Here is a 20,339-nt window from a genome sequence, read left to right on the forward strand (position 1 = left end):
TTTTTGGGAGGGAGCAGTAAAAAAATGCTGGTGGTATGATAGCATATTTTCTTACCGACAGGGCAGGTGGTATGATAGCATACCTTCTTACCGACCGACTCCTCGGCGCTGGCGGCAGCCTTTTTTTTATCAAAGGAGTCGCAGCTGGCCACCGCGGCAGCAGTGTTGCTTCATGACGTCACGGCGGTTAAGTCGCCCGCCAATAGCATTGAGTTGCATCACCCTGTTCATGACGCTAGTGCGGCCATTTTGTGCAAGAGTGAGTGTTTCTCGGATGTTTAAAGATAGCCGTCAATGAAAAGCGAAGTTACGTATTAGTTGGTGTTAGTAGTTTGAATATTTTGTCGCAGTCTAACAGAAAGAATAATGGCAGAAGAAAACGTTAAAAAATTTCACCTTGAAGGGGAATGTGAATTGAGATTTGAAGTGGAAAGTGAAAATGAAGTGACTTTAGTGGTGAGTTTTATTATGTTAAACTAACCTCAGTCGTTGGAAATATATCCATTTATTACCCATAATTTTGTCCATTTCTCATTGTATACTCAGACTCATATACCCTTATTTCCATAGATCCATACAAAATACAAGGATGTGGAAATTGTCATAACCAGTATGGGAAAAAACTACATTCGTACATATAATCAAGTTACACGACACAATATCACTGCATTTATGGGCTCAAAATCAATACTAAGAACCTAATATTAAAAACTATATATATGATTCATTACTCATTACAAGGAAATTATATCTTCATTTTTATCATATTCAAAATCAAGTATTTATTAATTTATTTATTTCGTCTCTATAGATCATTGTTACATGATGGACAAGCCGGTTGCTGTACATTGGCTGATTACAATAAGAGAATAAAGTTACAATACTTAATATTGTTTACAGTAGATTACAATAGTTAAGATTTCACAAAGTGTGAGCTGGAATCCATATTAGGTCCCCTTGGCTTGTCGGCTTTCATATGTCCTATTGTACCTCTACGAGTGATAATGCTTATGTTGAATTTGATGGAATTCTTTAATTGTGTAAAATGAATTGCAACCCAAAGAATTCTTCGAAGCCAATTTAAAATCTTTACAATTATTGTATAATTCCTTTAAGTATAAAGGAAGATTATTAAACACCTTGATATCCATATAGTAAGTTCCCTTCTGATAAGAGTGATAGCTGAGATGAGGGTTGATAAAGATTAAGATTCTAAACCTGTCTGGTATTTCTGTTATGTATAACTGATATGAATTGGTATGAATCCATGTTATCAATCACAAAACACAATAAAGAATGAATATACTAAAATTGAAGAGGGAGAATTCTTAATGTTTTAAATAACTGTCTACAAGAGTTTCTATTACTAATACATGACATTATAAGTGCTCTCTTCTGCACACAAAAAATATTAATAGCATATCGAGAATTTCCCCAGGAAATAATACCATAATGCATATTAGAATGAAAAAAAGCATAATAGCCCATCAACAGTGTTTCCTGATTCATATATGGCTTAATAGTTCTAATCGCATAACAAGCTGCTTATGGTAAACATTCATTATTAATACTGTTTTTCCTCCCTGTTTCAATGTTGATAATGTTCCAAGTAGTTTTATCTTGTTTTCTGCTGAAGTAATTAACTGATAATAATATTTCCTTTTAGCTTCTTTATTACTCTTCTTAATATCATGCAGTAGGCTCTATAGAACGATTTAAATAAATAGTCGTAATTGTTTCTGCTGAGAATGTACAAAGATGCCATATGTCTACAGGAGGTACGTATTCCAGCCGTTATCATCGTGTTTGTTTAATCTTGACTCATAGACAAATAAATACTTATTTAATAAGGAATAAAATATTTCATTTACATCATTAAGTTTAAATATATTTTCCCACTTTTCATTATATATTTTATTAAGAAATTGTGCAATTAAACCTTGTTTACGAATGTCGTTTTGATTCCCTGCACTTTTTTCTTCTGCAGGTTATCAATATTTCTCAGTACAAGACATTGTGTGTCGCGATCAGATAGTCCATTACTAATAGAGAAGACATCGTATGAATTTACCCTTGCATTACCAATTTCAGAGCTCTTAGTCTCCGTTATTCTAGTTGGGAACTTTACTGGATGAAATATATGATTGCAAGATAACTAGTGTCTGTGTGTTACGAGTTGTCTCTTTTTAAAATTTACATTAAAATCACCACATATTGTAAAACCAATTTTAGGTTTTGTAGAGTGATTAAATACTTATCCAACTTATTTACAAAGTACTGAAAATTCCCACAAGATGCCCTCTATATATACACATTATTGATGTTAGTTTTAGCTATCAAAATCTTAAGCATACAGATTTCTATCTGTTTTTCGTCAGAGAGTTGTGCTCAATTAATAGCAGTACATTTTATATCTCATCTTATATATATAAACACCTTGTCCTTGATGAATCCTATGGGCATACTTTTTTCCCAATACATAATTCTGGAAACTGCTGCATGATAATTTCTGATCCAACACATGATGCTCAGTTAAGCTTATTAAGTGTGGATTTTTGTTATTACTTTCTATTGAACACTTGAATTCATCAATTTTGCCACCAAGACCTCTGATATTTTGATGTATAAGAATTAAAGAGCCTTCAGTATAATTAGACTTACTGAAGAATAACTTGTTTGATTTTTATTTTTTCCCATAAAAATCCTCATTTCTAGTAGGGGGTCATCTTTTCCTTCTATTACAATGTTCTCTCCCTTGATCAAGGATTGTGACAAGGTTATCCCTATTTGTTATAATTTCTTCACTTTTTTGATCCTTTTCATCGTACTTGCATGTGTTGCCGCTTTGAATTGTTTTGGTAGAAGTTTTTACCTCTGTAGATTGTTTAATATGTTCCTGTAAAGTATTTTTCCATGTCAGGGGAATAATAGAATTTTTTGCCTGCAACGCCGTTATTTCTTGTACTACAGTTGATGTCTTCTTTTCCATTACTTTTTCCCTTTCCCATTAAGATGCCATCCGTGTCTTGTGTAGTATTCTCTTTTCATCTCTGCATTCACCAGTTACTTGATTTAAATTTTTTACCACATTAATTAAACTTCTGTTAAAACTTCCTCACCACTTCATGTACACATGAGTTATAGTCCAAATCAATTCTATGGGGAAGAGTAGTTACCATCTTATTAGTCTGTTGATTGTTTCTTAGGTAATTAATTTCTTGAATAAGTCCCTTCCTAGAGTTACTTTTTGATGTGTCATTTGTTCCTCCCCATTGGGCAAGGATGTCTTTCTGCGTTAATTTATTCACTTCTTGTATGTGAGTACCCACCAATTGTATTGCAGTTGCATTTGGTTTCACAGTTCCCAGTACGTCACCACAAGTATCACCCAAGTTATGTTTCAGTTCACTTGAAGGTGCTTTTAAGTGATTGTCACCAATAAGTAGAATTTAAGATTTCCTGTTCGTTTTATAATATTGTTTCATCCAGCATTTCCACTGGTCAATTCATATGAACAAATATTTGGAGAATTATTCTTGGGTATTTGTGGGGGGTGTGTTTATGTGTTATTTTATCTTCTAGTATGTTCTTCGAGGTTATAATCATTGGTATACTACGTAACTTCTTCCCTGGTGTTTGTAAGGGCTTCAGAGTGACTTTTCTCGAATACTCATCCGTTCTGTATATGCTGGATATTTTTTGGGGTTGTTAGGCCTTCTTCCATGTTTATAGTAACTTTATAACATTTGTCATACCCATGGACGAACAGCCATTATGTAAAATCCCTGCGATTCTCTCCTGTCCAGTTCTGCTTCTGTTTCTAGTTGGACTTCATCAAACCCATTTAGATTATTCAGAGCAGTATTTTGTTAAATTTGGTCTGGGTTATTACACAAACACTTCTTGCCTTTTAGCTTTTCGTTAATGTGCTGAACACACAACCTGTCATGTATATTTACTTCTGAACTTAATAATTCGATTTGTAGTTGCATTGATTTCAATTTGTCCAATGTTTATTGACACTTAGCCTTTAATATATCACAATTTTCACAGTAACCGTTTTCATTTCCCCTCAGTTGTTCGGTTCAAACACAGGGACCTATATTTGCTAGAAGCTTAGTACATTCTGGGACTGAGGATATTTGAGAACAGGGTTTTGAGGAGAATATTTGGGCCAAGGAGAGATGAAGTGCCAGGAGGTTGGAGAAAACTGCATAATGAGGAGCTTCATAAGTTGTACTCGTCTCAAATTATAATTAGAGTGATCAAGTCAATGCGGATGACGTATGTAGGGCATGTAGCATGAATAGGGGAGAAGAAGAAAGCATATAGGACATTGGTGGGAAAGACAAAAGGAAGGAGACCACTGGGAAGACCAAGGCGTAGGTGGGTGGACAATATTAAAATGGATCTTAGAGTGATAGGATGGGATGGTATGGATTGGATTAATCTGGCTGAGGACAGGGAACAGTGGAGGGCTCTTCTGAATGCGGTAATGAACCTTCGGGTTCAATAAAATGCTTGGAAGTTCTTTAGTAGCTGCAGATTTAGCTTCTCCTCAAGAAAGGTTCACGTCAGATCCATAAGTAAGTAAGTAATACATATTGGTAGTTACTATGTATGTTAAAGTTCACAGTGTCCCGTGCATTTGGGTGAGGTGGTGTTGGATTGATGCAAATGAAATGTTATGACTTTACAGACTCTAGTAAGAAGCTTTCTCCCAATAAATTATTTTGCAGCTGTCATGTTTTGTGCACTCATAGTGTTTTTTCTTTGATCTCTATCTTGCTCTCCTTTTTTTTCTTTTTCTGCTGGGTTAAGTATCAGTTCACTCATATCCCTTTGAAAGCACAAACTGTTAGAATTGCAAAATTATTTATTGCTATTATTGTGAACAAGTGTTCAAGGGTTAACGGAGTAAGATGCAAAAGATGGTGGTATGATAGCATGCCGTTTTACCGATCTTTCTCTCGGAGGTGGTGGCCGTTTCGTAGTTAGTGAAAGTGTGCATACAGATGGCAGGGGAATGACGTTCATGACATTAGTGCGGCCATTTTGTGCAAGAGTAACTGAGTGTTTGTCGGAGGGATAGCATAGCAGCCAAGAACTAGAGAATTTACGTATTGGATGGTTTTTAGAGTTGTACCAAAATCAAATAATTCTTTAATTGTGTAAAATGAATGGCAACCCAAAGAATTCTTCGAAGCCAATTTAAAATCTTTACAACTATTGTATAATTCCTTTAAGTATAAAGGAAGATTATTAAACACCTTGATATCCATATAGCAAGTTCCCTTCTGATATAGTGATAGATGAGTTGAGGGTTGCTAAAGATTAAGATTGTAACCCTGTCTGGTATTTCTGTTATGTATAACTGTTATAAATTGGTATGGATCCATTTTATCAACAACAAAACATAATAAAGAATAAATATACTGAGATTGAAGAGGGAGAATTCTTAATGTTTTAAATAACTGTCTGCAAGAGTTTTTGTTACTAATACCTGACATTATTGTAAGTGCCCTCTTCTGCACACAAAAAATATTAATAGCGTATGAAGAATTTCCCCCCAAAATAATACCAAAATGCGTAATAGAATGGAAATAAGCGTAATAGACCATCAACAGTGTTTCCTGGTTCACATATGGCTTAACAGTTCTAATCGCATAACATGCATTATTAAGTTTTTGGGAGAAGTTTACCAACTTGTCTCTTCCATGATAGTGTGTTTACGATATTGAGTCCTAAAAACTTATATAGCATGTCTCAGAAATTTTCTTTTTGCCATATGCAATATTAATATAATTGTCTTGTTCATAGGAATTTCTGTTGTGAATTTAATATAATCTGTTTTGGAAAAGTTGAAAGATAATAAATTGTCATTATACCTTGTATTTAAAATTTTCAAAAATTCAATTAATCTGTCTTGGAAAACCAAGGGATCAAATTCACTAATAATTACACGTGTGTCATCAGCATAAAGCATACGAGTAGAAATCTTATTTAGTACTAAAGAGAAAGACCATTAATATAAATCAAGAAAGGCGAAGGCCCAAAAATGGAACCTTGGGGGAATCCATGTGAAATTTCTCCCAAATTTGAATATGTGTTAAAATTATAATATTTGGATTGTTATGTTATTCTTTGAACTCTTCTTTCCAAGTACGATGTTATTAATTTGTGCATTAAGCCCAAAATACCATAAAACCACAGGTTAATGGTGAAGTAATGTAATGTACACTATTTTTCAAAATTTTGACGGATATCTCATCATATCTGTAAGAACTTGTCATTTTTAATTTATTGATAATATTTACAATTTCATCAGTTGTGACCGAACTTTATGTAATGGTAGGAAAAGTAACTTAAAATGTCATAAATATTCACTAGAAGTTTTACTTTTATCAGTTAAATTACAATTGTTTTGTATATTATTGATAATTGTATCTGCTAGAGACAGAAGGTATTTATTGAAAGATCTGGAAATGCTTTTTGGATTAGTATATACGAAGGGTGCTCCATAAATAATGCCTCCTATTTTTTTGTGTTAATCTGTAATGTCTGAGCTGGATGTTGGTGGTGTTGTAGTAAAGGTTGAACCTTCCCGTCAGTGTACTGTTAGTTTGGTTGTCGTGCGACAGCGACAGCAGAGTAGTCTACCGAAATGGTGTCTGACATAGAAGCGGGTACGAAACAGAGATGTGTTATTGAATTTCTCACAGCCAAACAAATTGCACCCATTGACATCCATTGATGCTTGCTAAAGGTGTACAGAGACGATACATTGGATGTGAGCACAGTGAGGCAGTGGGTAGTGCATTTCAACTGTGGCGAAATTGAAGTGCACAACAAGCAATGCCCTGGGCATCCCCGCTCAGCTGCCATCCTCACAATGAACAGCGTCTCGATCAGCTCTTTCATACAGATCGGCAGATAATGACCAGGGAACTGTGCGCATGGCTGAATATCGGCTGTAATGCATGGGAAACAATGTTGGGGAAGCTAGATTATTGCAAAGTTTGTTCCAGGTGGGTCCCGCGGATGCTTACACAGGACGACAAAACTCGTCGAATGGAAGTCTGTCAGGACCTGTTGCACCAGTTCGAGGCTGAAGGTGACAAGTTTCTGGACAGCATCGTAACTGGAGGTGAGATGTGGTGTCACCACTAGGAGCCGGAGTCCAAAAGACAGTCCGTGGAGTGGCGACATCCGGATTCCCCAAGAAAAGGAAGTTCAAGACACAGCCATTGGCAGCGAAAGTGATGAGCATGGTCTTTTGGGATAGGTGGGGTGTGATTGTGTTGGATTTCCTGGAGCCTGGCGAGACTGTCATTTCTGAATGCTACAAGACACTGATTAAGCTGAAACCCTACATTTCCCAAGTCAGGCCAGAGAAGCAGACAACCTTTCGCTTGCAACACGATAACACTATACCCCATACCAGTTTGGCTGGACTGTCCTACCCCATCTACCTTATAGCCCCGATTTAGCACCTTCAGACTTCCATTTTTTTGGGCCTATGAAAGATGGACTACGTGGGCAACATTTTCCAGACAACAATGCTGTCATTGCAGCTGTAAGAAAGTGACTTGCCTCTGCTGGCGCCAACATTTACAAGTGCTACATACAGGCGCTTGTTCATCACTGGCAAAAGTGCATGACAAATGGTGGTGATTATGTGGAAAAGTAACTGTAAATAGCTGAAATCTTGCTCTATTTAACTGTGTTGCTATGCTTTCTGTATCTTTTGTAGTTTTCATTAAAAAAATACGAAGCATTATATACGGAATGCTCCTCATATTCTATCAAAAGTAATCAAAGTAGGTAAGTTAGCATAATGTAACTTTGTACTCGTCAGCACGTTAACAATATTCCATGTACTTGTAATTCTATTATTTGAATTTATGGCCTCTCCATAGCTCAAGCATTTAGTCGCTGGCTTCCCACTGCAGCAACCCGGGTTTGATCCCGGGTCTGGTCAAGTGGGATTTGTGGGCGACAAAGTAGTGCTGGTGCGCGTTTTCTCCGAGTACCTCGGTTTCCCCTGCCAATCTTTATTCCACCAAATTCTCCATCATCAAAATCACCTGGGGCAGGTACAATAGGCTGCCAATCAGTGGCTGCTGTGCTGAGTGGACCCAGCTGGACTCCACCCCCCCGCTAAGCAAATCATTGGATTTTAAGATCTGTTTATCATTATAAAGACTCTTAGTTTTTATAATATCTCCAGCTAAAGAATTACAATATGTCTTATGATAACTTTTAATATTAGGATCATTGCTATTCCTACTTAGTAAATACAAATGTCTCTTAATATTCCATTTGATTTTTATACTAGGTGAGATCCACGTTTTGTTCTTTGTAATATGCAACTTAACAGATGATTTAGGAAAACTAGCATAAACATATCGTAAAAATATATTTAAAAAGGAATTAAACACAATGTTCACTTCATTCTCTTCAGAAACCTCTTTCCATATCTGATAATTAAGTTTGTAATTGAAATCAGCTAATGAACATTTATTGGTTTTCCTTGTTTTCCAATAACATTTGGGAAGGAAAGGTAATGTAATGTCATGGATGAAAATGAGTTGAGCATCAAGATCAGCTATACCATTTGGTATAGGAGTAACTTTAAAAGTCCCTAATCTCGAATAATCAATAACTATATTATCTCTAGCAGATTTGGATGTATTCTGTATTCCAGTAGCAAAGTCTACAATGCAGAAAAGATTATAAGAATTTAACGAGGAATTAAATTGACTTTTCCTACAATTATCACTAAGATAATCTATATTAAAATTGCCACATATGATAAACTCTATTTTTGAGTTGTATAATGATCTTAATATCTTGGCCATTTTATGCATAAAATAAGTAAAATTACCAGAAGGGGCTCTATAAACTGCAAGTATATAAATATGTGATGAGTTGGATTGAATTTTGATTGAGCACAGTTCACCTGTCAGAATCAGAGCAATCTGTTTCGGTATTTAATGTAACATAATTTAAATGGTTAAGTAAAATGAATCATGTTCCACCTTTAGATGCAGTTCTTCTACAAAAGTTGGCACCCAATTTATAATTTTCAATAACAATAATACTCAAATCTGTGCAACTTAAATGGTGCTCACTTATGGAAATGATATATGGAAAATCTGGATGTAGAAAGCTTAATAATTAGTTTATCTTATATCTCAAGCCAGAAATATTCTGATGATATATTTTCAGAGAATGATGTACGATAGGTACGATAATAGGTGATTTACTACCTTTATTTAATTCTGTAGAATGTACTGCACTTGAAGTACCTTTGTTATAGCATGTAGTAGTTAAGTTTAAATTTCCCATAAAAATCATTTGTATGTAATTATTGTTTAATTCTCTGCTTTCAGTTAAAGAGCGGAATGGCAGGGGTATTTGGTACAGAACTTGTGAAAGGAATTCGATATGTATTCACAACGGGATCAAAGATAGCTGTATTTACATGGCAAGGATGTGTTATTGAATTGAGAGGGAAGATGGATATTTGTTACATTGCGAAGGACACACCCATGGTAAGTGACACGTGTGGCATGTATCTTTATTTTCATTTCCACATATCCTTACTGGCTACCAACGTCATTGGATATAGAACATGTCACAATTTACATACATTAATTCTGAAAACTTACAGCCACATTCATGAAAGGAACTATGATTATACAATTCAATAATTTAACCAACATGTACACTTCATTAACTGGACATTAATACCTTATTAAGTTCGTTTCCCAAAATAGATACAGGGTGTCCCAGGAGGAATGTGCCAGACTTTGGGAGGGTGTTCCTTATGTTAAAGTATGCCGATATAACCCAAAACACCTATGTCCAGGGTTGAACTGTTACGGAGATAATGGCCCGAGAAAAGTATGGTCTTCTGGCGGGTCCACTCACTGTACCTGTCAGCTGACAAGTCTTATCTGTTTGTCCTTGAGTGTGGTGATTCACACTAGCTGTAAGCTAATGTGCTACCTTCATGGTACATTGCGGCCGCGTTGTGAATGGTTGGTAAATTAGTTGTGCGGAGTTGCTGAAATACCTTTTGTGTTTTCACAAGTGTAATATTGTGATATGCATTTTGTGTATGGATTTTGCGGTGGCAATGCATGTGCTGCTGTTGAAGAATACCAAAGGCGTTTTCCCGATCGAAGGATTCCATCTCAAAGTGAATTTACGCGAATTCACCAGACATTGCGTGATACTGGTTCTCTTCTGAGTGTTTGTATGCACTCTGAAAGGGAGGATGTACGAATGAGAAACACACGAGAGAACATTCTTGAGATGCCTCAGAGAAGTCCCGCGTCTGTCCACTCGTAGAATGGCCTCTCGCATCGGTGTATCACGTATGCAGGTGTGGCAAACTTTGCATCATGAAGAGTTGTGTCCTTACCATGATCAAAGGGTACAACATCTGGAACCAGGCAACCATTCTCAGTGTATGGGTTTCTGCCACTGGATAAAAGCTCATCCCGAACTGTTAAGCGTCATTTTATTCAGTGATGAAGCGTCTTTTACCCGAGACAGTGTAAATGATTTATGAAATGTGCATACGTGGTCCCATAATAATCCACATGAGATAATGGTAACGAAATTCCAAAAGAGATTTTCTGTGAATGTATGGTGTGGTGTGCTTGGGAACGGGTTGACCGGACCTTTAGTGTTTCACGACAATTTAGTAGTTATGTAGTTGGCTTATGGCAGAATGCGCCGTTAGCCATGTTACGTCAGCACTTGCCAGTCATGTGTCATGTATAGTGCTTGGAAACCTAAGGACAACTATGACATGGCGTGCGAGTTCTTTTGCAGTTCAATTTAATGGCTTCATGTCACTCACAAGTTAGTTTGATGTTACATACATTATTAACATTACAGAAACCACATATTCCTGCCAGTTTTAATATGTATTTGTTAATGAACAAGTGTGTAACACCTGTCAAAGCTTCGCACTTCTCTGGCCATTATCTCTGTAACCATTCAACTTTGGACATAGGTGTTTTGGGTTATATCGGCATACTTTAACATAAGAAACACCCTCCCGAAGTCTGGCACATTCCTCCTGGGACACCCTGTATATGAATATCAATTGAAAGTCTTTTATACAATATACCATATAAACAGCATTACAGAAAGTTTAGTTCAACTTGTATTTAAAATAATCATCCGACATATAAAATGGATGGGAATACAGGAAAATTTTCAAGGCCAATTTAAATTGTTTTATAATATGGGAAAGATCTTTTATTGGAACAGATAAGCTGTTAAAATACCTTAATCCCAGCACAATAATACATACACAAAAATTTCTTGCTGCAATTCTGTTTCTTACTTTCTTTTCACACTTTCTTCTTCCCAGGTTATGTATCTCAATGTACATGAAGCACTGGAACTTCTAAGAAGAAAGGCAGAATTAGCCAATGGCCGAGGGCCTGTAACAATGATTGTGGGTCAGTTGGATGTTGGTAAATCAACTTTATGTAGGTTGCTTCTGAATTATGCAGTTCGAATGAGCCGAAGGCCAATATTTGTTGATCTGGATGTTGGACAGGGTCAAATTTCAATCCCTGGGACAATTGGTAAGGATAAGTTTTTATTATTTACATGTGTGCAGCTTCATGCTGTAAAAATGATCAGTGTGAAATATTTATGTAGTAAGGAACATATCACTGAATATAGAAATGCAGCCTTAACAGAATTTAACTACTGAAGTATTCTAGTTATAAAAATGAAAGAATATCTTTCAGCTCTTCATGTTGTAATTGTTTTATATTAAAAGGGCACTCACAGGCATTATTAATGATATAAAACAGAGCTGTCCAACTTGAAACCGTTATGTAACTACAACTCTTTAATGAACCATCACAACACAGCAATTAGTAAAACATCAAAGTCAGCGTTCAGCTGTGGCTTTGCAACATGTTTCAGCCACTAATGGCCATCATCAGGCAAATACATATCAACAAAAATCTACCATTTAACTGCAATCATAAAATGGATATAACACTATTAATCGTACAAATTTAAAAATGCTTATGTAAAAGATACAAAAGTTCAGATTATATAAAAAAAAATAAAAATTGAAAGTACAGTAGAACTTGGTTATAACGTCATCAAAGGGACCTAAAAATAGTGTCGTTATAAACGAATGTCGTTGTAACCGAAATGGGCACTTCCACAGTAGCCTTATGTTAGTCACATAAAAATCTACCAAAAACCGAGTTAAAATGTTGCATTTTTTTTAGTGAAATACGTAGTTAAGTACAGACTGACGTAACATTAACGTGGAATTGCCCAAATGTGTAATATCAAAGACATATTACAGCGCTTTTCACTGACAATACACACCGCACTAATACTGTATATTAAAGGTAGGCCTACTCACCAAATTACAGTAGATTACATCAATTGTTGTGCCTTACTGTACCTAGATACGAGTACAGTAATCAGTTATCTTCATCTGTTTCCTGTTACTTGCCCAATACACACTTTCTAAATTACGTTCAATGTCCATATCAGAGAAATTCAGGAATGAAAATGACGTTACATACGAGGTTGATGCATTTGTGCATGTCGTACTAAGCAAGGTATAAAAACAGTTGCTTTATGAGGAATTAGTTCGTACCATTGAATATTTGACGCAATAGACAAGGTGTCGCAGAAACCGATGTTGCTATAACCAAGTTTTACTGTATTATATAACAAGATACATATTAATGATGTTTTCAAAACATCAAATCAGTCGTTGGATTTACTTTGTGTGCGTTTCCATAGACAATTTGGAAATTCGATATTACTTTATATAGAAGATTTTAAGAGAGGCCCATTGTGTTGCAGTTAATAAATTGTGTAATGGTGCCTCATCTTACGAAGAATTGTCCGTATTTCATGGAAAGCAAACAACTACTGTATCTATGCACTCAGCTTCTAACAGAAATGAGTACCAGGAATATTCTTGGGGGTAAAGGGTGGCCAGCGTGTAGGGCTGACAACCTTGCCGCCATTTATGAGCCGATTGTCTAGAAAATGTGGGAACCTCAACATCTCACAACCCTATGGGCCTCCATGGCCTGTTACAGGGATACCTTTACTTTACTTACTTTACTGTATCTGTGCACTTCTGCTGTCCAGCTACATACAGCAAATGATTTGAAAAATCCCCTGTGGGACATGATGTGGGAGCCACCCACACGGTCTTCACTCTAATACTATATACACTATTATAATAAAATACTTGAATTTGGAAATATTTATAAATGTAAGTAAAAATTTTTCTTCTGTTAAATTATGGAAACAAAATCAAAATATAAAAGATTGTTTTGTCTGATACTCGTAAGGTGAGTATAATTCTCATGTAGTGATTGGCATGTTGATCATTTGCATGTGCAGTGATTGTTCTATTCACTCGCCTACTATTTGAGACCTTGTTGTTATTTATAATTTCTTTTCTAGTATCCATCTCCAATTCAGACCTACAGTACTCACTCGGTTCCAGCATTTAATCACACATTTATGGTAAGTGTGTACATCTGTTCCTTCATTACTTGTGAACAGTTGTATGGATATCTTAGTTTTAATGTGCAAGACTTAACTAAGGTAAGGTAAATGTGAAGCTATCCCTGTAACAGGCTGTGGAGGCCCATAGGGTTGTGAGATGTTGAGGCTCCCACATTTTCTAGACAGACAGCTCGCGGATGACAGTGTGGTTGTCAGCCCTTCATGCCAGCCTGAGGACAATAAATCCCTAAAAAGGTTTTATATAAATATAAGCAAGTCTTGAATTTCTGAGATGGATCAAGAAAGAAAACTATCTTGATTTGAACGCTGATTTTTTGTTGTGAAATTTGATAATTTTCATATATAAGTGCTTTTACTTTGTACATTAGTGTTTGAACTAACTGAACAGTTAGCATCATAATGGTTGATAGCACTGTAATATATGAACTTGTTGACAGTATCTATTTCTGCTCATGGTGAAAAAGAGGATGGCCAGTTTTTTTAATTGAAAGATGCATGAACATTTTCCATTGAAAAGAAATGTTATTTCAAAAGATAAAGAGTACACTTCAGTGTATTGTGAAAACAATTATTAGTGTTATGAATTTTATTATTATTTATTTAAACTGCAATGGCTTTTTGCCCCTTTGCAGTGGTACTACAGTAAGACACAACACACAAATGATACACATAACACCAAAGGACACACTAGCACACAGTGAATACAATGAAAATACACTTACAACTATAACAAATACAATTATATAAATTAGTATTAACAAGAGAACACGTATACCATACACTAAACAGTAATAGTACTCGAATGTGCCCACATTTCACCGAGACTTACCTTTTATCCCACTTCACTTTACTTCACTGCCTTTTCAGATGATTTCTGCTATATCTTCACTTCACCTTGTTTATTGTTTTCCTAGCCCTTTTCCTAATATTACTTGATTTACAGGAGAGAGTCCCTAAAGCATCTGCAGGTAGGTGGTTCCAAGACTCGATGGTCCTATTTACAAAGGATTATTTTCCAATATCTGTCTTTTGCTTTCTGCTCCTCATTATCCTGTCACGAGCGACCCTCCTCAGATTGCATGGCCTTTGTAATTATAATGAAAAAAAAAATGCTGGTTTTATAGTGAAAATCTTTATTCTCTACTAGGTGAACGGCATTTCTTATAAATTCCTGTCTCAGTACCACCTTCAACTAAAAAGGCTGTTCTTGAACATGCCTAGTTTTAATAGCTTGAAGTTCAGGTCCATTATATTGCAGATTGTATATTCCAGTTTGCAGTATGTTATGGCCTGTAGCTTGCAAGTGTGCACAATTACACCTGATATCCTAGAAGCCTGTGATTGATTTTTTACAAAGATCTGAATAACTGCTAATGGCTACATGGGTAATGAAACAGTATTGACATATTATTGAACATATTGCTAGCAAATGGTACTGTCTGCAGCTTCGTAAACATTATATCGGAGTAATTGCCAAAATCACTCTTCTGGAGGTTTCAGCATGTTACAGACACTAATTCAGGAAATTTATGTTTCTGAGGTTTCCAGAGTTAAGGGTTAATATCCTTCAATTAATTTTGAAGGTTGGATTTTTAGTAGACACACGTGGAAGGTGAATTAATATGTTCTTACGAAGAATAGTGGGATTAGTGAAATTGATGGTTGGGATTGGTTTGAAGTTGGTAAGTTTCTTTTTCTTCAACAGGTGCACTTCTGGTACAGAGACCTGCTGCTGTTGAAGAAGGTTTCTCTCAGCAGGCTCCTCAACTAGTTTATCATTTTGGACATGAGTCACCAAGCACGAACCTTGCTCTTTATAACATGTTGGTGTCACGACTAGCTGAAGTAATTTCAAAAAGAATGCAGGCCAATAGGAGAGGTAAGCTAATGAAAGAAGGCAGAATGCCGGTTGTCCTGATACTGCTGCTTCTGTGTGCTTAGCTGGCACACTCATGACAATGTAGTTTGGTATTCTGCGTAAATCATATGTTCTTTGTGCAGAGTGCATGAAGTAAAGCACAATGGGTAGGTAGTGCTGATTCACATGTTGCATCTCTGAAACTGCTATACAGATTTTTATGAAATTCAGCATTGGGAAAATTTTATTATCATCTGTTTTTCAGCTCATTATAGCTGTAATCTTACATGAAGTATATCAGAATTCTCAAAACTCTCTCATCACACAAAGAAATGGTACACAGAATAAAATACCTGTTAATCTCATTAAGATCTGTAATATTTATGTGAAATATTTTTTCTGTGTGATTTATGTGTATTGAAATATAGACAAATAATAATTGCTCTGTACAGTGTATTGTCTGCTGTTGATTACCTTTGTAAACACTAGAATTTATAACCATGTGTACATCAAGACTGTTGACAGTTGCCTGCATGGTCTCGGCTGTAATTCTGCAGGTCATATTTTGTTTGTGCAATTTTTTGCCTCCTTTCGTCAGTAGTATCAAAGTTGCTGAAATTTCAGAATTCCTTTAATGCATGAAAATACTGCGAGGTGCTATATCACGTCCATTGATATGCAGTGGCTGCAGTGGGAATGCAACGAATTGTTTGAAGCAGCGGGAATAATGCATTCGCATGGTAACAAGCATAGAACATGTGAAATCGAGCCCTTTGAGAAGGTGCTCTCTATTCGTCCAAGACCAGGTTATAAAAGTCCAGCTTTCAAGAGAACAGACAGTTTTTGACAGTTGAAGTCAGTTGAATTGAGTTGCCAGTTTGTATTTGACTCCAGCAAGAAGAGTTCTTCAACAAGGGACCAAGGCACTTGACCAAGGATAGCGGTGCAAGTAATTATAACAGTGAAGAAGAAACGTCCACAAGTGTTATAAGTGATAATAATTGTACTTGCTAGTGTAAAAAAGTGAGTCCAATAAAAACAAAAAAGAAAGTTGTGTGCTTAATATTCATATTTGTGTAGTTGTAATGTACTGTCACTTGGAGTGACTGTAGGTGGGTTTGGAATTGTAATCAGATTTATTGGACACTTTAACACATAATTCGTGACTTCACTTTACAAATCACTATCTTAACACATAATTCGTGACTTCACTTTACAAATCACTATCTGGGTTCCGAAACTATCCCCAGCCTCAGCAGCCAGCTGCTAGCTTGCAGTTACATACAAATTCCACGTTCAGCAGTGCACAATGTGCTAGACAAGAGGCTCTGCCTAAGATCATACAAGATGCAAATGATTCATGCACCAAATCCGAGTGACCAAGTAGCACGCACAAACTTCGCTGTGGATATGCTAGAAAGAATTGATGTGCTACCCCATTTCCTGCGCCAAGTGTGCATTTTGGACGAAGCAACATTCCATGTCAGTGGAGTTGTAAACAAGTGCAACTGCAGGATTTGGGGAGGTCACATGTCACTTGTGAGCTGAAGAGAGGTCACCCCAAAATGAACATGTGGGCAGGCTTAATGCACGACAAGTTGATTGGACCATTTTTCTTTTCTGAAAAGTCTGTGACTGGACGTTCATACTTGGACGTGCTGGAGCTGTATGTGCTGCACCAGTTACGACCACAAACTAAGTAAAGAAGAAATGCCAAATACGTTTAGAGGCTACTTGAGACCAGGAACCTTAAGGAGGGTCCATTGTGACATGATGACAGAATAGTTCAACAGGAGAAGCCATCTACTGCTAGGTAATTGCTCAGTATACATGCATCATGGTAATTGATACACACACACACAATAGACAAATTGCTATAGAATAAACACAACAGAGGTACCATGGAAATGATGTTTTCTACGCAGTCCATGCAGAGGCTGTATAACTAGGACCATCTGACAGCCGTGAGATGGTAGAAAGCTGGCAACAGAGTGGGCACAGAAGTTGAAAAGGACATTGTTGAGAAATACTACCAAGCAATGACTAGTGAAGACATGGAAGACTGAGAAGACTTAGTGTTTGCAGTAGTGATTTGTTAAGTATGTAGGTTATTCACAGTGTTATTTATTTATCTAGAGGATCCATCCAAGTCTGAGGCTTTGTGTACATTTTCATAATAAGCTTATTTTTTATGGTGAGGAGTTGTTAGACCCACACCCAACCCCCAAGCTGGAGGACCACCCCTTCTTGGCCCTTGCACTGCAACCACAGTGATCTATTTATTCTGCATTGTTTAGTATGTTAGTTTAAACATAGCTGTCTTTTCAGAATTTGTAAGTTTTTAAGGCTGGGTATTTTTGATGAAGTTTATTTTTAACAATTATGTCCTCAAATTTCAATGGTCTTTATGTTAGTAATGAATACCTATAAAGCCAAGAGGATAACATTTTGTAAATATGAATTGATTAGTGAAGAATTTCTGAATTTTGGCCTGGGATATGTTGACTCTAAATAGATTAAATGTTTTATATTTTCTGCAATTAACATTCTTACCATTTTTATTCTAGCAAATGCTTCTGGTGTGATTATCAATACCTGTGGGTGGGTGAAGGGTGACGGATACAAGCAACTCACCCATGTTGCTCAAGCGTTTGAGGTGGACATCATCCTAGTCTTGGATCAGGAACGGCTGTACCATGAGCTTGTGCATGATATGCCAACATCTGTGAAGGTTGTTTTCCTACAAAAGAATAGAGGTGTAAGTAGCTCAGTCTTTTCTGTATGAACTATGTAACTGAAAACCCCTGTCGAGGGAGGTTCAGCACTGCTAATACCCAGTGCAAACTCCAAATTTAAGTAAAAGAAGCACTGTCTAATTTACAGTTTTCATAACTATCGGTTGTACTAACATAATTACTGAACTCATGGTACTGTTAAATTCTTGTGAACCTGGTTTTTTGAGCTAGACTGTAGAAACAGCACTCAAGGTATTTTATATAGGAAGAGGAATAAACTTTCCCAGTGTGAAAAATCATTACCATCATTGAGTTTATTATTTTTAAACTTATTTGGGAAACCTCTCCACTCAAATTGCCTACAAGAATAATTTGCCATTGTTGAGAGATTCAACACATGGGTTGTCAAATGCCAGTTGGTTGTTTTCTATGTCTTATTCTTTGTATTGGAAAGCAAACAATGTAAGAGTTTTTAAACCGAATAATTACAAGCATTTCCTTAATTTATTCTTCCCTAATTTAATGATGAATGCCATTTATATTTTTAGATTTTCAGATTTCATGGCAGTGAAGATCACAGTATGAGTAATTTATATTTGATATTGTTCTTCCAGTGTACTTCAGTGATTCAGTATTGAGGGGGTGGGTTTCCCCATGCACCGCAACTGATAGTCTATTGTACATCCCCCTTTTAATTTCTACCGTCTCCATCCCCTACCGATACTGGTGCTCACTATCAGCCCCTTTCTGCCAGCGAGGTTTCTACCCTCTGCTTAGCAGTGGTATCTAATAGTTAGTCCCTTTCTGTCAGCGAGTTAGTCCCTCCTCTGGCAGTGGTACCTAATACTTTAGCCCCTTTCTGCCAGCAAGGTTTCTACCCTCTACTTGGCAGTGGTATCTAATAATTAGTCCCTTTCTGTCAGCGAGGTCGACCCTCCTCTGGCAGTGGTACCTAATACTTCCCCATCTATCGGAGGCATTGGAAACTATTTGGGCGGGAAACTTTTTGGCCTAATTTAGCTCAGAGGCCTCCTAGAGGCATGAGGTTCTTTCACGTGCCGTAAATCTACAACACGGGACCCACGGCTTAAAGTCCCTCCCGGATGACTTGCTCCCTGAATTTTTCCGCCCTTAAAAATTCCACAACCTCTGCTGGGTTTGAACCCGCGTACCGTGAGTCATGAGGTGGGAACGTTACCCCTAGACTACGGAGGCCGCTTTCCAGTATACTTACTTTTGAATCATTTCCTTTTTTATACATATATCCATATTACTTAAACTGGATCAGTCTTGTGATTTAAATTTAGGGTCATTACCTAGTAATTACTCTATGCGCTACAATATTAAAATGGATTTTAGAGAAATAGGATGGGATGGTATGGATAGTCCTGCAAATTCTAATTTTGAAAGCCAGCCACAGATTGTTCAGCCAGTCCAGAAGAAGAGAGACAGGGTCCTTGGGTCATCTCTTTCTGCATGTGATGGTACTCACAGAGCAATCGAAAAGCCAATCGGCCAACAAAATCATAAACATATCCCTTCCAGATGACAGTAGAAGCCAAACGGTGGATTGTGTTGTTACTCATGCATTCTTTGCTCCTCCATACAGTGTTTACATTCATGTGCTGAAGTTCCTTTTTTGGAAAGAGTGACTATGAAACTTAAACTTTAGACTCTAGATTCCTGTGCACACACCTTAGGGATTTAGAGAGAAATGTGCAAGCCTAGCACTGATTTCATCCATTGTTTTGTTCACTGAGCATGCAAGAATTTTTATTTTTTTTTGTCCAACAATAATGTTGTTTGTTTAAATTTACTTACTATTGTATGAATAGTTGCTTCTATTTGAAACTGTAATAGAAATTTATGTAGCATCTTCTCTTTACTTTTTGTACACAACCGACATTGTTTGGTCCAATGTGCGACTCTCGCTTGGCATTTCAACACAGGATATAACATGACTGACATGACTGGTTACTGCACAGGTCAAAAATAAAGTAGCAGTAGTGATGTGCGACTTGGGGTTTTTGAATGGGCCAGCATATAATGCTTGCATCATGTGAGCTGTTCAGCAGTCTACTGGGGTGGTATTGAAGAGAAGTTGTAATGTGTAAAGGCTGTTTGTTGGCCAAGCCACAAGTCTGAAAGTGCATGAACTGCCACCTGAACAGCCAAACAATTTGCATAAGGCT

At 36.7% G+C, this 20,339-nt stretch overlaps 1 protein-coding gene across 4 annotated transcripts; it reads left to right on the forward strand.

Annotated features, from left to right (window-relative positions):
* The first annotated feature begins 233 nt into the window (after positions 1–233).
* Positions 234–18,741, forward strand: LOC111865226 (protein CLP1 homolog). Of its 4 annotated transcripts, none has more exons than XM_023853107.2 (5): positions 234–456; positions 9,396–9,557; positions 11,396–11,615; positions 15,260–15,433; positions 17,980–18,740. In XM_023853107.2, exons 1-5 carry the CDS (start codon positions 367–369, stop codon positions 18,195–18,197), a joined length of 864 nt encoding a protein of 287 aa, XP_023708875.1. In that variant the 5' UTR covers positions 234–366; the 3' UTR covers positions 18,198–18,740. The 4 variants fall into 4 exon arrangements, with proteins under 4 accessions (XP_023708875.1, XP_023708877.1, XP_023708876.1 ...); XM_023853109.2 differs by lacking the exon at positions 234–456 and adding an exon at positions 7,108–7,147; XM_023853108.2 differs by lacking the exon at positions 234–456 and adding an exon at positions 7,511–7,670 and having other exon boundaries at positions 17,980–18,741.
* Positions 18,742–20,339: the final 1,598 nt, after the last annotated feature.

The sequence above is a fragment of the Cryptotermes secundus genome, unplaced genomic scaffold (assembly GCF_002891405.2).
Source record: "Cryptotermes secundus unplaced genomic scaffold, Csec_1.0 scaffold614, whole genome shotgun sequence".
NCBI classification, from domain to species: Eukaryota; Metazoa; Arthropoda; class Insecta; order Blattodea; family Kalotermitidae; genus Cryptotermes; species Cryptotermes secundus.

Coding starts and splice junctions, on each gene's coding strand:
- LOC111865226 (XM_023853107.2), top strand. CDS start 367: ATGGCAGAAGAAAACGTTAAAAAATTTCACCTTGAAGGGGAATGTGAA. Junction 457..9,395: donor AAAATGAAGTGACTTTAGTG/GTGAGTTTTATT, acceptor CTCTGCTTTCAG/TTAAAGAGCGGAATGGCAGG. Junction 15,434..17,979: donor AATGCAGGCCAATAGGAGAG/GTAAGCTAATGA, acceptor TTTTTATTCTAG/CAAATGCTTCTGGTGTGATT.